Source organism: Protopterus annectens, chromosome 1.part0 (genome assembly GCF_019279795.1).
Source record: "Protopterus annectens isolate FY-2018-M chromosome 1.part0, PAN1.0, whole genome shotgun sequence".
NCBI classification, from domain to species: domain Eukaryota; kingdom Metazoa; phylum Chordata; order Ceratodontiformes; family Protopteridae; genus Protopterus; species Protopterus annectens.
In genome coordinates, this window is record NC_056725.1 from 1,291,425,285 (window position 1) to 1,291,447,165 (window position 21,881).

Here is a 21,881-nt window from a genome sequence, read left to right on the forward strand (position 1 = left end):
AAAATATCTAAGATATATGATGAATAGTGATGTGGTGGCTTTTTATAAGGAGAAACACAAAGGGTGTGTAAGCATGTATAATTATCACAATGCAATTAGACACTGCCTACTGTCCTGCAAAAGTCTCCATGGAACATATTTCTGCTGTAGTACATGTATTACTGTTTGCACATAGTGCTTTTCAGCATGGGTTTACATCACGGTATGATCACACACTGGGTCAGTAAGTTTTCACGTAAAACAATCTCAAGAAATACATACCAGCAAACCTGTTATTGGAATCATGTAATTAATAAGACATGTGTAATTGTTGGTGTAATGGTAAACTCTAAACAAAAATGTGTACATAGGCTTTACAGGACTTTGTATAGTGAGGCAGCAGTGATTTGAGTAAGCAGATGATACCTGAACCTTAAGCAAGTCAAATTAGTATTTTTCGTCCATTAACTATTCTGTTTACAGCACTTAAAATATTGTGTGTATTTCAGGCAAACAGGATAGCCCAGAGAAAGTAGGTAGTTTTATTTGACAAGCGTGTTTCCAAATACTCTGAACTATGCATCCCTGTTTCATGACAGGAAGCCATGGTGCTGCATAAATAAGTGTCCCACTGTTAGAAAGAAAAGGCTAGAAATAGGAAACATTGGAAGAGTCAAGTCTCCTGTGGTGAGGTGTCAATCAAAGCAACAACAGGTCAAATTACTTTTAGCACTTTGACAGCTTGGGAGGGGAAGTGTGAAGGGGGAGGGGAGATGATCTAATGAACTACGGCTCAGGCATCACAAAAGAGTGCAAATTAAAATCTATGTAAAGAAGCAGCAGTAAAACAAAGACTCCAAGTCTGTTCTTTGGCTTTGTCTCAGTTAGTTTTTTTTAAGTAGGCATTTAACAGCAGGATATTTTAGTTGAGATTTACAGAATGAAAAACCCTTGTGTATGCATGTAAAATGAATGCAGTGACAGAAGTTTCTGAACAAAAAAGGCTGCGTGATGTAATGTGTTAAGGACAAACACTGAATTCTGGGATACATGGAAGTTTACAAAAATGTTGAACTCTCAGCAAGATGCTAGACCCCATGTGGCCAGACTCTTAAATTACATATAAAAATATTTAAAAACCTGTAAAGAGTCCCACAGTGGTGTTAAAATATTGGAAACATCTAAACATGATGAAATAAACATGTTTTTTTAGTCTGTGCATGCAGTTCTCCTTTAAAGACAGGTTTAATAAGTGCATGTCTCCAATTCTCCCATTGTTGTGTGCTCTTGGCGTTGGGATATATAAGTAGTAGGGGGGTGCAAAAAATAGTTTTAGTTTTGTTTGTTTGTGATCATTTAGATTCACTTTAAAATGATCACCATTTTATGTGCTCTTATAAGAACTTTGATGATATACTCACACACACATACACACACACACACACACACACACACACACATATATATATATATATATATATATATATATATATATATATATATATATATATATCTATAGATAGCAGTGGCGGCTGGTGACTTCAAATCAAAGGGGGGCTGCAGGAGACAGCTGAATGGTTGTGGTCAATGGGAAGGGGTGCGACCAACTACAAAGGGGAGGAGCTATGCTCAAAACCACAAAAACTAACTTTAATTAAATACGCTGCCCTGGGTACCAAACCGTCATTATGAGAGTCCAAGCAAGAGAAAATGAAGTGTAGAAGAAAAAAAATATTTCAATACATTGGCTGCATGACAGCTTACTTAATATCTAGATGGAAACAAAAAGGTTGTGAGGTATGAAAAAATAAATTACTTTTTAAATACATTACTGGAATGCCAGTCAAAATCAAGTATAAGAAAAACAAGCAGCACTTAACTCAAATCACTTCTCCTTGCACTGCAGTTCTAATTATAATTTATATTCAGCTTTATTAAAGTACCAAGTAACATGCTGAAAGTAGCAATCTCTGTGATACCCGCACTTGCAACAATGTTTCTTATCCAAAAAAGACCTGCTGCCTGACAACTATCTACTCATTTCAAGGGGAAAACATGATCAAAGTAAAAAATGAAAAGCAAACAAGAAACAAGCTCAAGATACATTGCTTAAAGGATTACTGTACAGGTTATGGACCACAATTGATAGATTGACATTCTGTTTAGTTTATGGGTAAAGCCTGCAGAGATGACTGGAAGTCTTCAACAGCTGTAATGAGCTTCTTAAAATAATGTAATCCTGTCCTTTATTACAAATACCGTCATATGCATTTCAATACCCAAGGCTTATACATTATCTAGTTATGTAAGTATTCTCTGCATGGCAACAACAGAAAGGCTTTCAATGCTGGCAATTCTTTAACAGAATGCTTATTAAAGCTTACTTGCATCTTACAATCTCAGACAAGCTTACCTGATTGTCATTAAAGCATTGCTACTTAAACACAGAGCAACATGCACTTTAAGTAATAAGCATAAATCAACAGTACAAAAATATTACAGAAACCAGACCATTCTGCAAAATCAAGGATAGATGAAAAGCCACTGTAGTACTTGTGTCTACCTTGAATGGGGGGATACTCTGCACATTTATACTACATAACTGCTCCTTGCCTTGCTTGGACACATCCAGAGTCACTATATGGGGGAGTGGGGTGCAAAAAGTATGTCACAATTTGAAATTGTCTCTGGCTAACTGTGATGGCCCTGACACATTTGTCATACCTCTCAACCTCAGAGCAAGAAATCTGGACAAAGCCATATATAGAAGTAGGACAAAGGCCCAAAAATAAGGACAATTTGTAAATATTGCTCTTATAAACTTAGAAAGATAATCGAATATTAGGTCTTGCATTAGTATGAATTTTCTGAAGGGTACGAGATCCGAAACTCAAATGTCTGTCATTATTTTCTAACTTCAGTCTTTAATGATTTGTTATTAATTTGCCAAAAAAACACAATTTTATGAAAAATGGACCAAAAATGTGATGCAAAAATATAAAATAGCCACACAATACAGCTGGAAACCTGTCAAAGAAGGGACACATTTTTAATATTAGTACTGCTAACTTGAGCAGCTGACAAAATAAAAGAATCTACATGCATTCCTGAAATAAAAGTAATCTATAATTCTGATTATTACAGTTATTTCTTAATTGCAAACCCTCCATGTTTTCTTCCAAAATTGCTATTTTGCGGAGGGTTTATTAGGGGAAGAGCAACATTCTGAGCAAAAACCGGGGACAGTTGAGAGTTTTGGCTATGCCTAATTCTATAAAGCAATTTATTTGCATGTACCTCTCAGCCTGTTAATGCAATAAATCTGGACAAGGCCAAATATATTAGGGGAACATATAAACAGTACTAAAAATTGCTCTTGTATAAACTGAGACAGTTGATAGAATAGCAGGTCTTACTTTAGCATGCATTTTTCTGAAGGTTATGAAGTCTGAAACTCAGTGTCTGTCATTATTTAGTGACTTAATTCCTAAATGATTTGCCAGAAAACCACACATTTTATGAGGAACAAACCAAAAATAAGAAGCAAAAATGTATTAATTCTGTGAAAATCTGGACAATTGGGAGGTAAAGTTCAGATGGGGCTGTCTTTGAGTTTGCCGCCCTTCCCCCTCACAAAATCATGGTCGAATGGTGCCTCCCCCCTGCAGCCATTCCAATGATCCATTACTTGGCTATTTTACTCCATTTACCATAAACACTAATGTGTATAATGCTTTACTTCTATTATGATTTGGACTTCATTTGAAATTTTTATTTTGCATTTTACAGCACAAACAATAAGACATCTGCTATACAAAGCAATGCAGTCTCACAATGAAAACAAACTTAGCATTAAAACTTCTCTGTCCTTGAAACTCACATTCATTGAAACAGCATTGAAACCCACTTTCAAAGAAAATACATTTTGCCAGTGGCATATAAAGATTAACTTTGGGCTGTTTTCAAATTATAGGCCCCTTGCACATGAAACATGCATGTGCTCTTTGATACACCTTCCTGATTGTACTAAATTATATTCATTGTACAATACAGTACAGTTGTTAGAGGGTGTTTTGCATTTATTGTTTTGAAAATTTTTCCAGTAAACAATGAAACAAAATGCATGCACCAATAATGACAAAACTGCCCAATTCAGAACATTTTTCCAGTAAACAATGAAACAAAATGCATGCACCAATAATGACAAAACTGCCCAGTTCAGAACATTTCCATCATAAAAGTCTGCTCAGACTTCTACAGTCCACCATTATCAGTAAATATGCACAATCTCTGAAGAAGTAAAAGTCATTTAAATAATTCCACATTAAATAAATCTGTAACTAATGAAGAGGTTGTTGCTAGCAAACACCTTTATATTTCATGGTATCATCGAAAAATAAAGTGTCTATTGCCCCTGAGGAATAAATTGCCTATATTACATTAAAAAAATGATAAGCTAGTAATATTGCAATAGGAAATGGATGGTAAACTGATAATAGGTTCATAGTTAGTATCTTCACCAAACAAAACATTCTTAGTACGGCAGCATCCACTCCTTGTGGGCGTAGAACCCACAGCCTTCTGCATCAAAAGCAAATACACAAGCTGTTGTGCTATTAACAATGCAACATAATTCACCATCAGCAGCACTAAACTTCTCTTCCCCTGCAGCTCTCAGCTCCTTGTAAAATCTACTCAATACTCAACTGCATCTCAACTTCACAGCACAATAAATCTGAAAAAAGCCAAATTTATTGGGGGGGGGGATCAAAGGGACACATTAAACATTGCTTGTATAATCTTGGAAACTTGCTAGAATAAAATGCTGTTGTACCGCCATACATTTTACTGCCAAGGTCCCTGTGCAAAACAGTCAGAGCAACATACCACTATGCCAGATCAGCTGCTTTGTGAAAGAGAGGAAGACTGAAACTTAAATGGCTATCATTTAGTGAATTCAGTTCTCACCATAGATGTCATCCTCAGCACAAAACACCTGGACAAACCCAGTAATGAGGAAATACAGCCCTCAAACATATTCATTGAATTCAGTTCTTGCCATAGCTGTCAACCTTAGTACAAAAAACCTGGACAAAGCCAATAATGGGGGAATATAGTCCCAAACATAGGGACAGATTTCAAATATTCATCTTATAAACTTAGAAAATTGCTAGAATAAAAGGTTTTGTGTTACTATGTATTTTCTGAAGAATATGAAGTCTGAAATTCAAATGCCTGTCAATTTTACTTATTTAACATTTGTTAACCAGGAAAGTCTGACGGAACAAAAACAATTTTCAGCAGAGGCCCAGGGAGAAATACTGCAGACACATCTTTGTAAAATGGCAGGATACCAGAGCAAATCCACACAAACGGTACCCTTGCCAAGAATCAAACCAGAAAACCTACAGCTGTGAGGCAACAATGCTACCACTGCACCATCAAATATTTACAAAACTAAGCATTCAGAAACCTGAAGTCTGAAATTCAAATGCCTGTCAATTTTATTTAACATTTGTTAACCAGGACAGTCTGACTTGGAATAAAAAACAATTTTCAGCAGAGGCCCAGGAAGAAATAATGCAGACATCTCTTTGTAACATGAGAGGACACAAAAGCAAACCCACGGAGAAGATGCAGACCCCACACAGAAGGAAACCCAGCCAAGAATCAAACCTGAGAACCTATAGCTGTGAGGTAACAATGCTATCACTGCACCATCAAATATCTAAGCATATAAATATTTAGAAACCACAGATATTATGAGGAACAGAATAGAACAAATATGAGGCAAAAATCTGCAAATTTTTTGCAAATGGTGGTGGGTAGGCAATTCAGGCCCTTACCACCTGCATACAAAGCACAGGGTTCAAGCCTGAGGTATTCCCTACCACATCACCATGTTTTTGCTCTAGCCACCAGTATATAGTAACTGGGGCATTACACACACACACAGCTTACCTTGCCAATGAGCCAAATCCACCCTTTGCCTAGATAACTGCTCACTTTGCCGCTGATATCCAAACAGTCCCTTTGCTGCTGCTGAGCAACCCTAGATGTCCAAATCCTCCTCGCAATTGGTCCAGTGCACCTTGTTAGCTGCTACATGCATCTTGATTGGTCCAGCCTGCTGCTGCTGCAGTCCAGAGTGGTTCCATTCCATGATGTCACCACCGCACAGACTGCTGGGCATCTTGGGGCCGAGATGGCTTTCCTCCTATCTAGACTGCTGTGAAAGCAGTCTGAGAGTGTTCACATGTATCTAGAGCATGTGCAGACTTCTGGGAATTATTTGTTTTCTGTGTGGGAGGGCTGCAGTCCTATAGCATGAGCCACCTCTGATATATGTTTACCACCATATGGTCAACTGGTGGATGGTCGAGCCCAAATGTCAGAAAGGAGTGCAGCAACATCCCACATTTGCGAACGCAGATGTTGTGAATTGCAAACTCCCGTCCCCTTTATGACCCATGTTAGCACTCATTTTTGGATGTAGAGCAGTCGGAAATGTCGTATTCATTATTCTTGCGACATTTTGACTATTCGGCATGCCAGGATTCGCAAATTACATTCGGACATATACAGGTTCGATCACTGTGTGCTTGACCATATGGTGGTAAATTATATATATATATATATATATATATATATATATATATATATATATATATATACACACACACACACATTATAGAAACACACGCATATAACACACCTGTCTATATATAGAATACAACAATAATTGCAATAACATCCCACAAATTACTAGATTTCACTCAGCACTCAGAGTTTCACCAATCAAGGATTAGAATGCTACATCTTTATTATAAATTCAAGGTCCAATCAAATTGAACCAATAAAACAGATGAAGGCAAAGCATACACTTAAATCATTGCAGCTTTTAAGATACAGCATTAACAAAAATGTATCATTCAGTGCAGATCCTAGCAGATATCTAAAATACATTTGCACAGTGATTCTCTTAATTTCCTTTTGGAGTCCTGATGTTACTACAAGCATGTTCAATGAGACTTCCAAGACAAACTCTAACCCTTATGCCCCTCATCATGATTACATAATACTGATAATGAAGATCATGAGGGAACTCCAAGTCTAACTAAATATGATGACATATGCTGACACCCAGAAGGGAATGTCCACAGGAAAGTGCAAGCATGTAAACTGCAGATTCTAAGTTTTTCTTTACATGGTCCGAGAACATAATGTAATTTATATTTTAAAGAGTAATGGATGAGTGATGTTTCAGTGACAAATAATTGAGGATAATCCAGTAAGCATTGTCTTTTGGCTTTTCCAAATTAGGAGTCACCAGAGTGGATCACCAGTCCGCAGATTGATTGGCAGTGGTGTTTTTACTGTGTCAAGTTGCCAGCCTGGTGCCCAACCTTCACAGAAGGCACACACATGCCAACCTGCCTGCATGTCTTTAAAACTCACTCGACCGCAGGTAGGACATGCAGACTCTGCACAGATGGTGCTCCAGCTGAGAATCAAACAGGGTAACTTCTTGCTGTGAGGTAACAATGCCAACAGCTGCACACATCTGTTATAAAAGCAGGCAGGGATAAAGATAGACAATATTAGCACCCATAGCTGATGATATCTGTTTGAACAGTGATAATGTTTTTGGGAAATATTCTATTCTGATTCTCTTTATCCTTGAGGAGACACGGTATGCATACATTGTGCATGTTCTTTAAAATTACAAGTTCTCCCTCACTTCTAGTTTAATTCAATCTTGTTTTTTCCTCCCTAGAATATGACTCCAAAATGGTGTATTTATTAGAAACCAGCCTATACTTTATAAAACTAATTTCCTTGCCTTGGAATCAAAGGAAGGGAAAGCCTGTCCACCTTTTTTAAGCTTAACCAAGCATGCACTTTAGCAGAAGAATTTGCATCTCTTTGTATAACATACCATAGACATTGATAAATGTATAGTTTTCTATTTTGTACTTCATATAATCTTACTTAGGCATTCCTGAGTTTTACGGATGTCAGTATCTGTGATAAAATCATGCAGAATGTTGTGGAACTTTTCTTCACAGCCTTCCTTGTAGGGAATAAGCAAAACACTATTGGTACATATAGATGATGATATATTTTTGAACAGTGACATATTTATTGGGGATATTATTTTATGTAAGTGTAGCACTGCTGCAGACAGTAGTGTTTTAGTTTTATGCACAGCACAAAAAAATCACATCTTGTTTGTCATGTAGGATTATGTTTTTTATGAAGTTGTTAGCATGCTACAATGTAAGAAATCAAGAAGGTAGCAATACAACAACAGAAGCTGGAACTGTAGTGCACTGTATTGGAGCATACAGTTGACCAAACTTCTTTGCATAACATTTTCTTGAGCATAGCTTTTTGTTAGTGCAACAATTGTACAGACAGCAGTGTTTTAGACTTATGCATGGCACACCAAATACTAATTTGCCATGCTGAAGGATAACGGTGAAGATGAACTATTAATATTCTATGCTGTAACAAATCAAGGGCGAACAATGCAGTAGCTGAAGTGGGGAATGGGATACATGAAGACAGCTATGCCTCAGTAAAAAGAACAATCTCATGACAGCACAAGTTAAAGAGAAAATTGCTGTACCTACTGCATTGTGTTGTACTGTAAAGGCAGAGATAACATGAGAGGAATTATAAATTACTTTTAAACAAGCTGAATTGCAGAAGTAGTTTGAATGTTAAACGTTCTTCGAAGTAAGAGCTGTTGATTAAAAGCCACTGTATTTTAGTGACATCTCTGACAACTCAGAAAGAGTGTGGAGGGGATCTGTAAGAAAGATTACAAATTGGCATCCATGAAAAAACTGCAGTTAGCGTTTCCTGAAGATTTACAACTACTGTGAATAGATTACAGATCTTCAAATCAAGCAAAAGTGAAAAGTAGTCAGGCTCCAGAAGCTGTGTAAAATGCCTTTGAGTCATATTACTGCTATTCTGTTTACATGAGAGTTACAAATACCTCATTCTTTTATGTCTAGCATTACTCATATGAAGGGGACTTGAAATGGTTTCTGGAAACAAAAGTAAAATAAGATCACATTAATACTGCAGGTCCCATAATGGCCATATTTAATAAAAAATATATTAAAATATAATAAGAAATACTTAGAATGATTATGATGCATTATCATAGCTTGTAATACACACACAAATTAAAACTTATTTTTTTAGTCCTGTTGTGTTTTGCTTTAACTGTTGACATACTGTCAGCACTTTTAGTATTGTATTGTTCATGTCACTGAGAATGTGATAGTAAAAGGCTTCATTGCCTCAGTATTTTAATTTTGTTTTAACTTTGTTAAAGTATAAAAAAGGCAGTTAAAGTAGTTTTTACATTGACGTGATGGTAAGTTGTCTTTCAGGCTCCAGAGTCTCTGATATCTCAAGGGCACTTTATACCCTTTTTCTTAACAAGTATTACTACGAGATAGTGATGTTCTACATATTAGAGAATGACTTGGGGCACAAAACCCTGAAAGACATGCAGAGAGGCATGTCAGAACTCTCCATATATGCCAAAAACACAGGCAAGACTCTGGCCCTGAGTGGAATCCTTCTTTCTCCAAGACAAAGTACAAAGATAAGATAACTGGCTTCAGCGCTTAACTAAATAGTCAGTATCATTCCAAGGAGATTCAATATGTGGCAGTATGTGACAAAATGCTCATCAATCCTACTTGTTTGCAAAGGATGGCCTTCAGCTGGTGTTTCAAGACTAAATCCCTTGATGCTCCATACAGTGCCTTTTGAGGGAGAAACTAACTAATAGACATCCCAGTGTAACAAACATATCAAATCCAAAACAGAATCACATTAAGGTGACATTGCTCCATGCTAAAATTCTTGACAGTCAACTACTTGTCCTTGAGACTTTCCTACAGTTAGTACATATCATATCTGTGCAATTACTGCAACTTGGTTTAAATGGTCATAAAACACTCCCACCAAACAAACTGATGGTAACTGTGGTGCCATCTCCATATTTGTTAGGGACCATATATTCTCTAGACAGATTCCCAGAGACCAGCAAATCAAACTCATTGAGTTCTAAATCATACTGAACAGGACGGACTATCAATTTATAGCCTGTTACAGGGCAACATCTATGTTTCCTGAAAAATCCGTAAGTTTCTGAAGTGTGCTTGATGAACTCGCTATAAACAAAAGTGACATTATTTTCGGAGATTTTAACTACCCCTCATTAAAATAAAGCACCTATACCTCCAATGTAGGATATGTCCCAAAGCTCTCTGACTGAATAAACAAAAACTTCTTTTCCAGATTGTTAACAAATCCACAAGATGACATATTATCCTTCACTTGGTTCTTCTGAATATAGCTTCATAATGTAATGCTCCAATTGTTTTCCTTCCCTGGTTAAGTAAGGCCTTAAACTAGTTACCTCCATCTTCCAAATCTCTAAATCCATTGAAAACAATATCTCAGAATTCAAAGATGTTAGGAATACTAATCTCAGCAAATTCAGTTATAAAATGTCACAGTTCATTTATAGTAGCATCAGTACAGATATTGCCCCAATAAGTAGATTCACAAATTAATTCTATGCCCTCTTAGATAAATATATAAAACTGGCAGTTTCAATCAGATCTGATTATAATGGGAAATTTGAAATCAAACCACTCTGGTGATCCACTAACATAAATAAACTCTACAAAAATGTTAAAGTATACAGTAGATCAAAAGGCTCTCATATCAAGAATAACATCAGAAAATTACCAGACATTAAAAAACACTATTAGGACATACTAAAGCAGCCTGTGTACTTAGGTTAGTATCTGAAGCTAAGGACAACAACAAATCCATCTATAGCTACCTTAGGAAACTAAGAAATAATACCCGGCAATGCTTTGAACTTGTTCATAATGGCAGCACCTTCTCTGATGCAGTAGACATTGCCTATATACTAGAAAATAAATTCAGTGTGAAGTTTACACAGAATATGACTATTCAAAGCCCGCTTATACATGAATCTCCCAAATTTCTCAGCATCATTAAAATATGTACTTTAGGTACGCTCCAGCACTAAAAATACTTCCTCCATGTAATATGACAACATACCTGGCTGTTTAATAAACAGTACTAAAGAAACCCTGGCAGATTCACACCTTAAACTATATCACTGACCCCAGGAATTATAGGGCCATCAACCTAAGTCTTATTTGCATATTATAACCAACTTGATAACTTATGATATTAAAAATCTCATCAAGCTAAATCCACAGCAATTTGGCTTTGTCAGAAGCAGATCATGTGTAATGAACCTGATTAACTTTTTCAAAAGGATGAAACAGTCTAATGGTAATGCTGTCCACACAGTGTACCTTGACCTTGTCATGGTGTTTGACACCATCCTTCATCCTAGCATAGTTAATAATCTGAATGCATTACAAATAGATCCTTATGTAGTAAGAGGGATAGCAAATTGGATAAAAGACAGAACCTATACAATGCAGGTAGGAGGTGCCTCATGGGATGTTATAAAAGAGAACAGGTATGTCCTGCGTGGGTCTGTGCTATGACTTCTTTTGGAAAGCATTTACTTTACTAACCTCCAGATCATAACTCTTTTTTTTCACAGATAGTTATTACAAAAACATGGACTATGAACCAAGACCTCTATCTAACTAAGTTTACATATGACTGTAAACTAGGGGTGATTGTCAAGCCCTCCTCTGATGCTCAAGCCCTTCAGCAAGAATTTACGCTCATAAATACTTAGTGTACTACAAATGGGCTCACATTAAATGCTACAAAGTGCAATATTGTCACATTTGGTAAACAACCCTTCCCCCAATATGCAACATAGACTACACCCCAATCCAAAATGAGAATGTTGTTAAATAATGGGAATTTGGGTTGACTGTTCCATCTCCTTTGATCGTCATGTAATGACAGTAGTGAGAAAATCCTTTTAATTACTGCAGCTGAATGCCAAAGGAATATTATTTAGATATGAAGAGATCATTGTTCGCTAATAGTCAGCTTTGATTAGGCCAGTTACTGAATACAATGCACTCTTTAGGTGTCACTCACTAGGCATATCAAGTTAGAAAAATGCCAAGGAGTCCTAATTAAGAAGATCACTAGTTTAAAATTGCTAACCTACCAGAAAAGGAGGAAATCTCTATCAATTTATTCAATGTCTTATAGACTCCTGAGGGGAAATCTGTGCCTTACCTCCCATACTATTACTGACCCAAAATGGGGTTCTAGATCTCTTGTATCTCCACAAATCAAATAGTCCAACAAATACCAGATTCAGGGATATAAAGTTTCATCAGGAAATAAATAAAACATGGTGGAGAGATAGGTTCAATTCACAGTGCCTTCCCCATGTCCGGAATAGACTCACACTGCAAATCAAGCAGTGTGATACACTATCTTCCTTCAACTGGTGACTGGATGATTAGATGGGTATTCATATACTCACCCCTGGCTTGACTGGCTTAACCCTCATTGAAAAGGGAAGTACACTCTAAGGGTGGGTACTGGTGAGGTGTAAATGGTCTCAAGACTCGAGTGCCTTGTATTTCCTATGGTTCTAATAATTCCTGTAATTCCTATGATTATGACTATAAGATGTTAACAAGCTAGTTTCTGCAGTCCAGGGTTTGATTCCCTCTACCTCTTTTAGCCTACTGTGTGACTCTTATCAAGTCACTTAACCAGACACTGTTCGGTGGAAAATTGGAAACTGAGCCATGTTCAATGGGCCTAGATTGCATATCTAATAACTACCTTTGAAACTACAAGTTTTAAAAAAAATGTTATAGTCTGAAAAATGGAAGATTTTTTTTAATAATTTATAGTTTCACAGAATTGCTGCTACACTCTTAATGGTTTCAAGCTGATGCAATTCCTTTTGCACTAGCAATTGTATTTGACCACCACTAAAATAAGTCATGTAATCAATTACAGAAATGTTTTTTTCTAAGGCATTCTAATACACTATATCATACATGCTTTGAAAATGACTATTTGTAAAGAGAAAACAAATCTTATGAGGGGTGGGAAAAAGATGTGACTGAGCAATGCCAGAAGAGATGTGATGGAAAAGGTATTTTTTTTTCTAAAAGATGCTATGTATCAGAATACATACTGTTCTCATTAGAAGAACTCATCTGCCTGTGGATTCTACATGAATGGTTCAAAGGTTAATGCTCTACAGTATAACAATAACATTGTTTAACATTCTGTTGTTATCCCTATAGTTTGTCTTAATGAGCTGGAGATGGGAATTATACCCACTGGCCAAGTTTTCATTTAACATCATGACTTACATGGAAACACTAAAAGTACTCTTAAATACCATCAGTTTTCATTTAGTGAATGATCTCAGATGACTAGTTATATTTTGGAATTCTGAAACACATTCCATATGAATGCTACCTGAGTAGACTGCTTTAGCTTTTAACAGTGAAGATCAAAGCTACCTTTGATTTGGGGCAAACCTTTCTTTCCTTCTCACTCCTTTATAGCAAAACATCCTCATCATAACATCCTATTTTGAAATATATGGCTGGTAATGCAGGCTGAAAGCAACTGGCTGAGTGCCATCTGGCACAACACAGTTTGATACTTGTAAATTTATTAAACCTGTGTGTTAAAATAGCTCATACTGAAAAATTGTTCTCTTTCTTAGTTATTAGGCATTAACTTTATATATTAGTCGTACAGTTCCTTTATGAATATTGCTTACCTTAGGAATGAAGTACCCCATAATATCCACATCTCGTATCATCTTTCGAGGTAGCCCAGTGGGAACAATATCAGCATATCGTTGAACTTCGTGGATAACTGCATCCGTAAAAGGCAAGTTCACTCTGTCTTCAGTCTTAATATTTTTCTCTTTTCCAATCATCATGTCAATTTCATCATGGATTTTATCTGAAAAGAATGAGCACCACACATTACATCTTCCAGTACAAATATCTCCAATTACACAATAAAATCAGGTGTTCATATATTTCTTATATAACATTTATATATGTGAGGAACATTCATAAACAGACCACTTTTAGACAAAACACATTGCCTTGGAAAAAAATGTAGGAGCAGCACGACAGAAGTAGTGGCACCTGTCCACAGTGTAGTAATGAAGGTAAAGACCACGCTACAAAGGCATACTGTCTAAATCAGTGAAATCATTTATGCTGCTTTTTGAACATCTAGATTCTAGAAGCTAGGACATTATGCAAGTGTGAAGGCTGCCAGCCCAGCTAGCTGGAATTGTGTAAATAATTATGTTATTGGTGAATAGTAATATGGTTTGTATGCTTGTCTTACAAATGTAAGAAAACTGTATGTTATCTACTGAGCTTCAAGAATGTAACCACAGTGTACCCTACTGGAAAAGAACAGAAATGTATATGAACTATATGCCTATGCAAATGTATGTTTTGATAGTTAGAAGCTGGAACATACAGAGTTAACTTGCAAAACTTTAAGAAAATAAGTTGAAATTGTTTATGACTGTGGTATCTCTTAGTTTCAGTTTGGAGACAGAATGTCTGCAGCTAGAAATTCTTTCTTTTGTTTGGAAACAGAAATAATTACATGTTTCCAAGGTAAAAGTGTTTAATAGGTTTATGACTTCCAGTTATAGGCAAAACATCTTAGAGATAAGTATTTTTAACACAGTGGTGTTATATTTTAAGCTCCTGTTAGCCTGGGAACTAAAGGCAGAGTTGACAAGAATGATGTAATCTGAGATAACCCAGCAGAAATGTTTGATAGTAATTTAAGAACTATCTCAGAGAGTGAGTCTGTGAATTTTGTATTTGTCTTTGGACCTAGAAACATCCATTCAGTACTTGCATTTGCCTGGCTCTGTAAATATTTATAGTATTTTTCTTAGAGATAGATAGGAATACAGTAAAGAGTAGTTTAGATGTTTTTGTATTTATGTGAGACTGCCCTGAAATGTTGTTTTAAAGTACTTCCTGTGATTCTGAACTCTGTTGTCACTGTGTTGAGTTATTGAGTATTGTATTGTCCTTTTATTATTTATTATTAAATATATTTAAACCTTTTAATTGTGGCTGGTTTGTTTAAAAATATTTAAGATCTTAGAGTGCTTGCATATATATTTACTAACACTGTACAGACCACTCTTAAATAGCCTTAAAGTGTTGGACACACTTACCATTTGGATAACAGTAACATTACACAGTAGAATTGGTCACCCTTTGGGAAGGGCCTTATAGTAGTTGATAAAGGGTGGTCGGTGGCAGCTGGTACTACTGTATAGTCTGGACAGAAGGGGACACAGCTAGTAAACCTGTGGCAGCCTTCCCCAGGAGTGTCTGTGTGTTTATATATAAATCAAATCTCAAAGTGTGTTTGTGTGTGTGTGTGTGTATGTGTGTGTGTGTGTGGGTGTGTGTGTGTGTGTGTGTGTGTGTGTGTGTGTGTGTGTGTGTGTGTGTGTCAGCTACTTGGGCTGGGACATGAAGCATTGGTTGGGGACATGAAGCATTGGTTGGACAGAGAGGGTGCTGGTGGTTTTGGCTTGACCACTCGACTGAGATCTTAACTGTATAGCTGTGCCAGTGGGAAGTCTTATTGAGGATCTGGAGAGAGAGGGAGAAACCATCCCCAGACTGACTGTGATCTCTATGTGCTCTTAAGGGAAATTGTACTTTACTGTGTGTGTACTTGTCATCCTCCCAATGTGCACATCCCTCACTGGTGTTAGTGGTGAGGATTGAGGCTCCTTAATTACTGGACCAGTGCAGGGTCGTCACAGCAAGTTCCATTACATGATGGATACAGAGAGATGTTATGAAAAGGTGTGCTTCTTGAAAAGGCCTAGTGCTTCCCCCACTAACTTACAGCAAAACTCCAAATAGGAAGCATACTAATCACTATAAATTTGTGAATTTGTTTCTATATATGCATATATGAATGTGATATGATGTATGTATATATGTATGTACTATTGGAAATCATAAGAAATACATAGCTATTAGACCAGAGGTCATATTCAATAGGATTCTTCAGGCTCTACCAACCTCCTTTTCAGTGAGGGAAAGGCCTGTAAGTCCCAGGGTGTATTTTAGGGGACCTATGCATTTGTCTAAGGTATATTTGAAGACAAAGAAGAAATCACACTACTTGACGTTCAAGGGTTGTTTATTACAGAGCAATGGGAGGTGTTGCTTGATGAACCTATCTCTCCATCTAGTTTCATTTATTCACTGATGTAGATTCAGATCTTTTGTTCTAGTGTAGGCTATATAATCTGACATGTTCAGAAAAATGGGGTCTTGATTAAAGAGATTCCTGAGGGCATAGAAAGCAAGGCATAGGTCTTCCCTTAAAAGTCTGTATGACACCATGTTTGAGGAGATGGTCTCCATTTTCTCCTAATAGCTAATATTTCTGAGGTCTGAGATTATTTTTGTTAAGAATCTCTGCAGTCTTTTGAGTTTTTGATATGCCTTGTGAGATATATATCAAATGCTGCATTATATTCTATAATGCATCCTTGACAGATCGCATAGGAATAATAACTTGCTTAGTTTTGAAAGAGATGTCCTTGGTAATTAATTATGGTATACAGAAGGACTTCCAGACTATGATCACTACACGCTGATCAAAGGAGAGGAAGCCATTACTTAAATGCCCAGGTCTCTGATGGCAGACTCACTGGAAAGTGGAATGCCACTGAAGCAATAGGTTGTAGTTTGTTATTTTCTGAAGGAGATGATACTACATTTCCTAGCATTTCATTTTACATCTTTCTGAGTTCACCATTTGTTAATGTGTGATAATTTCAGTTGAAGGTAATACATATTGTTTGTTGATAGGACAACTACACCCAACCTACAACCATCTGCAAAACCAGTCCTGAACATATCCATACTGTTACAGGCCAAGGCTCATTATATTCCTACTGTCCTGTATAATAAGGTCAGTGATGATGTATTTAATGGCTTTGCACACAAGACTAGTAAGGCCAGTGGGTCTATAGCTGGGTAGTCAGTGGTAGGGTCACCCTTATAAAGGGACACTACAACCGCAGAATGTCACTGATCAAAAACATAGCTTGTGGCAAGGTTTAGGATGAATAATGTAAGGAGTGGATCAGTAAGGGTCTGCTTCACATTGTTTATAAGACAACCCAGAATGCTGAACTTTTGATGTTGGAGAGAACTTTAAGGATATGGTCCTTGGAGATACTGTGAGGGAGTGGCCCAAGTATGTTTGAGGTGGGTATGATAGTTTCAGGGGAGAAATCTGCAGTATTTGGTGATGTCCTTAGAATTTGAATAAGAGATGCCATTATTGATAAGTTATGAGTAGTAATGTGAATTATTCCTTAGTTTTCGGACAAAGTTGGAGAAGGACTTATTATTATCTGTTACCTCAGAAAGAAGCCTACATCCAAGGGGGGCTTTGCTGGTCTTAACAGATGCCTTCATTTCTCTGTGATGTGTTATAAATTCTGTCTTACAAAGTAATCTAAGCAGTTTATTCCTTCTGTTGTAAAATATATTTATAGCTACTAACCACTGGGAAGTTTGCCATTGAACTTGTCAATGTATTTGGTCCCAGTAGGGGCAGTCCTATCAATGCATTTTTCTAAATGAGAATAAAAATTCTTGGCATATGTGGCTAGATATCTCAGTTCTATATCGGGATATATAGGATAATTTTGTTACATAATTACAAAAGATTAGCTTTCTTGAAGTCTCTAAAGCAGTTGGTGTTAGTATTAATGGAAGATGATGTTCTAAAGGTAAAGGCAACCAGTTAGTGATCAAACTTGACAGCTGAGGGATTACCTATGGGCAGTGAGCAGGTTGGAGCTGTATTTGGATTAACTAGTTCCAGAATATGTCCGCACCTGGTGGGGTTACTGTCAGTTTGATAAGGGAATTCTCATTCACCCAATCTAAGAAATACTGTACATAACTCCCAGTAGAAGTATAAATATTTCAGTCTATGGAGGGGTAGGTGAAGTCGCTGAGGATTAGAGATCATCTATAATTGAGATGTTTTCATGGAATGCTAGGAACTTATAATGGTCAGGAAGGCAAATGGAAGGGGACATGCAACAAGCTATAACTTGAAGATCCAATTTACCTAGTGTAAGCTGGGGTTCAGTGAGCTTATTGGTAGAGTCAATAGGTATCTCCTCAGAAGGGATGGAATTCTTGATGAAAACTGAGACTTTGTGCCATTTCCAGGGAGCCTGAAGGCATTAAATAGCTACATTTGCAGATGGCTGGAAGCTAGGAGTAGTCATTGAATTCCTAAATGACTTAGCCATCCTGCTGGAAGGTTTATCCTAAATAAATAACTGGTGCCAAACTCATGTACTGAAACTGAATGCCAAAAATGCATTATTGTATCCTTTGGGAAGCCATCTTCCCAGGGAGCTACCACATTGACAATACTCCCCTAAGAGTTGACACAGTTCTTTAGGTTTTGGGAACTTATGTGGAAAGTGACCTAATTTTGACCAACATGTGTCTACTGCTGTAAGAAAGTGCACAGCTTATAAACAAAGGGATTGTGTCTAGATATAAGGAGGTCATTGTCTCCCTTTACTTAGCCCTCATTAGGACAGTCATTGAATATAATACCCCCTTTGGCATGTATCTGTCCAGACACATATAACAACTGGAAAACCCACAGAAATACCATACTAAAAGGTACAAGGCCTAAAAAGCATGTCAAAGCCCTGTCACTATATTGGTATCATACAGACTGCTAAGAGGTGAACTGTGTCTGGCATACAAGGCATCCTCCGACCCATTATTGATGGATTTACTGCAAATCAGTAAGGCAAACAGCATCAGAAATACTCAGTCTATAGATAAAAGCTCTTTCTCAACATCAACAGAATGGTTTGGAGGGACAGGTATACCTTGCACAGGATACCGCTGCTGTAGAACAGACTCCCCATCCACATAAAACAAAGTTCATTCCTGTTCATATTCAAGCACAACTTAGATCTCTGGATGGGAGACAGAAAATTTACTCCAGGAATGTCTTCTCTATTACTGATGGACAGAGGCAGCTCCTAAATGCTTTTCTCTTGCATGGGTGGGGGGTCCCTCGCATTATCTATTGTTTGATTCCAGTCATTCTCAGGATGGGTAAGGCTAATCTATAAACAAATGGGATATGTTATTCTGAGCAGAAAAAGGGAAACTGGCTAGGCTTAAAATGGATTCCAAGAACAGCTAGTATAATACTTACCTATGAACCTATTAAAGGCACAGAACCCAGACATAAAAAGGGACCATTCATTACTTTTGTACAAATGGTTAAGTTGCAACACAAACATGGACTCATTCCAGCTGAAGAAGTGCCTCCAGATTGGGTAGTTTGTTATTAAAACTCCTGACACTGAGATGGGCCATCTTGATGATGTCTAGTTTACAATCTGATTTGTTGGTTAAACTGGGAAGTTTATTAGATGAACTTTGCCTAGAAAGGCACATGGGGTTAGCAAAGGCTTTGGTCAGTATGCAGAAGCCCTTGAGGGAGATGTGTAGATCATCCTTGACAAAATAAGCAGGATTGTAGATCATCTTGGGTGAGAGTAAACAAATACTGGACCCCAGTGGAATCACACCAGTCACTTTGCCAGCTCTTGAAACCAATTATCTTTCCTTTGTCTCTAGGTATCATTTTTGATGAGAGGATGAGATCATTCAAGGCCAGAGTCTTACCCTTGATGGAAACATCAGTAGCAAGTTCCAGCAAGTCCTTTTGCATGTCTTTTATGAGTTTTCTTGCCAGATCATTCATTCTAACATGGATTATGATTATGTCATAAGTATATTTAATGGAAGAGAGGGCTATCAGGTCTCTTAAAGTATCAGCAATTCTGAATCCCAAGTGACATCTAACTACAACCCTGTTCTTATTCAGCCTGATGAGTATGGAGTCAGCATGCCTAACAAGAAAGTCACTAATTACTAGAGGGTTGCTGGAAGTTGATTTATTCTTGTTAAGTTCAGGGGTGTTTTATTGCTTGTGACATGTTGATGAAGGGGTGCATGGAGTAGATGTATTTGGTGAGTTTCATTGATAACTTCTCTCATGAGTTTTAGGATGCATTGGCATATGAATGTTTTGTGTACGAGTATGTTACATTTGCATGAGGTAGGGTGAAACTATGATGCTCACTGCATGCTTGGGATTTCAAGAGGGCTGTATGCAAATCAGCCATGTGTTTACACCTCTCACAGATGAAATCAATTTGGTTGAGAAACAATTCATTTTCAGTGAGAACATAGCAATTATTACACTGCCTTAGGGTACCAACAGCCTGAAGGCTGTCAATGGAAAGAAAGCTAGCCTGTGCTATTATTTATAGCCTCTGTAGAAAAAAGAGGGGGGGTTGTTGGGATGATAGAGGCAGGGAGATGAGACAGCTGGAGACCAACTGTAAAGATTTTTGCCTCATATTTTTGGTCCATTTTTCATAAAATTGTGGTTTACTGGAAAATTAGTGGCAAATCATTAAAAACTGAAGTTAGAAAATAATGACAGACATTTGAATTTCTGACTTCATACCCTTCAGAAAATTCATGCTAATGCACAACCTGCTATTCTATCAAAAGTTTGTAAGTGCAATATTTTAAAAATGTCCCTATTTTGGGGCATTTGTCCCACTTTTATTTATAGCTTTGTCCATATTTCTTGCTGTAAGAGGTTGAGAGGTATGATCCAGACTTGTTCAGCAGGCAGCAAGTCTGTGCAGGTATGCTCAATTCCATTCAGAGTAGGGTAACCATTAAAGCTCAGAACTAAGGGAAACATTCACGTGTGCACATGAACCACCATTTTGATAAAACTACAGGTCATTGAGCTCAGCACAGTTGAATGCATTTGATCTCAGTATAAAGCAGAGAGTAAAGTGTGATGAACAATGAAAAAACTGTGGTAACTCAACCACTTAGTGCTAGGATACCCAAAATGCAGCAATCAATGTATTTTCACTACATGGCCACCTCTGCTTCAAGATAGCCTTACACCATGCCTGAACAAAGCCAGATGCAAACAATGCAAACACTGAAATTAAGGAAATAATACAGTCAAAACTAACCTGACTGCAGTATAAATAATGCAGGAAAAGTGCAAAAATAAATTCTCTGAGCTAATTATGAAAAATCAGAAACTGAAAGCAGGGTTTGTAATGTTTTCTAGCAGGAGCAACCAGAGCAGCTTCCTGAAACTTTTTTAAAATACAACACAAATGCTGAGCTGACCTCAGTATAAAGCAGATAGCAAAAAGTAAAGACCAATGAAAAAGTTAGCTGTAAGTGCAAGATTAACCAGAAACTGCAGCAGTCAATGCACTCGTACTACAAAGCCACCACTAATTCAAGATGACCTTATACTATGTCAGACCTAAGCCACATGCAAGCAATGACAACAGTGAAATTAAGTGGGAAAAGCAGTCAAAATAACAGAAATTCTGCAGGATTATCATAGGATCATAGGAGGTTACTAAGCTAATGACCCTGGGGCCCTTACAAGCCTAGCTAAGAGTTTATCCCCAAGAAAGAAACCTCAGTCAGCACCTGTCACCCCTGTCAGTGAGGGACACAGGTGGAACCCCTGGGACAATTTGTGGTTTCCCATCCACTCATCAAGGTTGCGCTTGAAGAGGGTCAGTGAGGTACTCTGTTTGACATGTATGGGAAGTCTATTCCAGAGACAGGGCAGCCTCTGTCTCTCCAGCAGGTTTTGTTGATGTTGCATATTAGAGTTAGGCCTTTCAAGTGGGTAATGAGTGAGGATAGACGTACTCTATCTATTAGGCCAGGGTCCAGTATTGCCTTGTAGGTGAGACACAGATTACCTCT

General features: G+C 37.3%; 1 protein-coding gene across 1 annotated transcript in view; it reads right to left on the bottom strand.

Annotated features, from left to right (window-relative positions):
- The window catches only part of LOC122797671 (cytochrome P450 2D15-like), a 545,264-nt gene that overhangs the window by 94,272 nt on the left and 429,111 nt on the right, over positions 1 to 21,881 (bottom strand). The window contains exon 7 of the mRNA XM_044066214.1: positions 13,748 to 13,935. Coding sequence (XP_043922149.1) covers positions 13,748 to 13,935 — 188 coding nt within the window. The remainder of the gene's footprint in view (positions 1 to 13,747; positions 13,936 to 21,881) is intronic.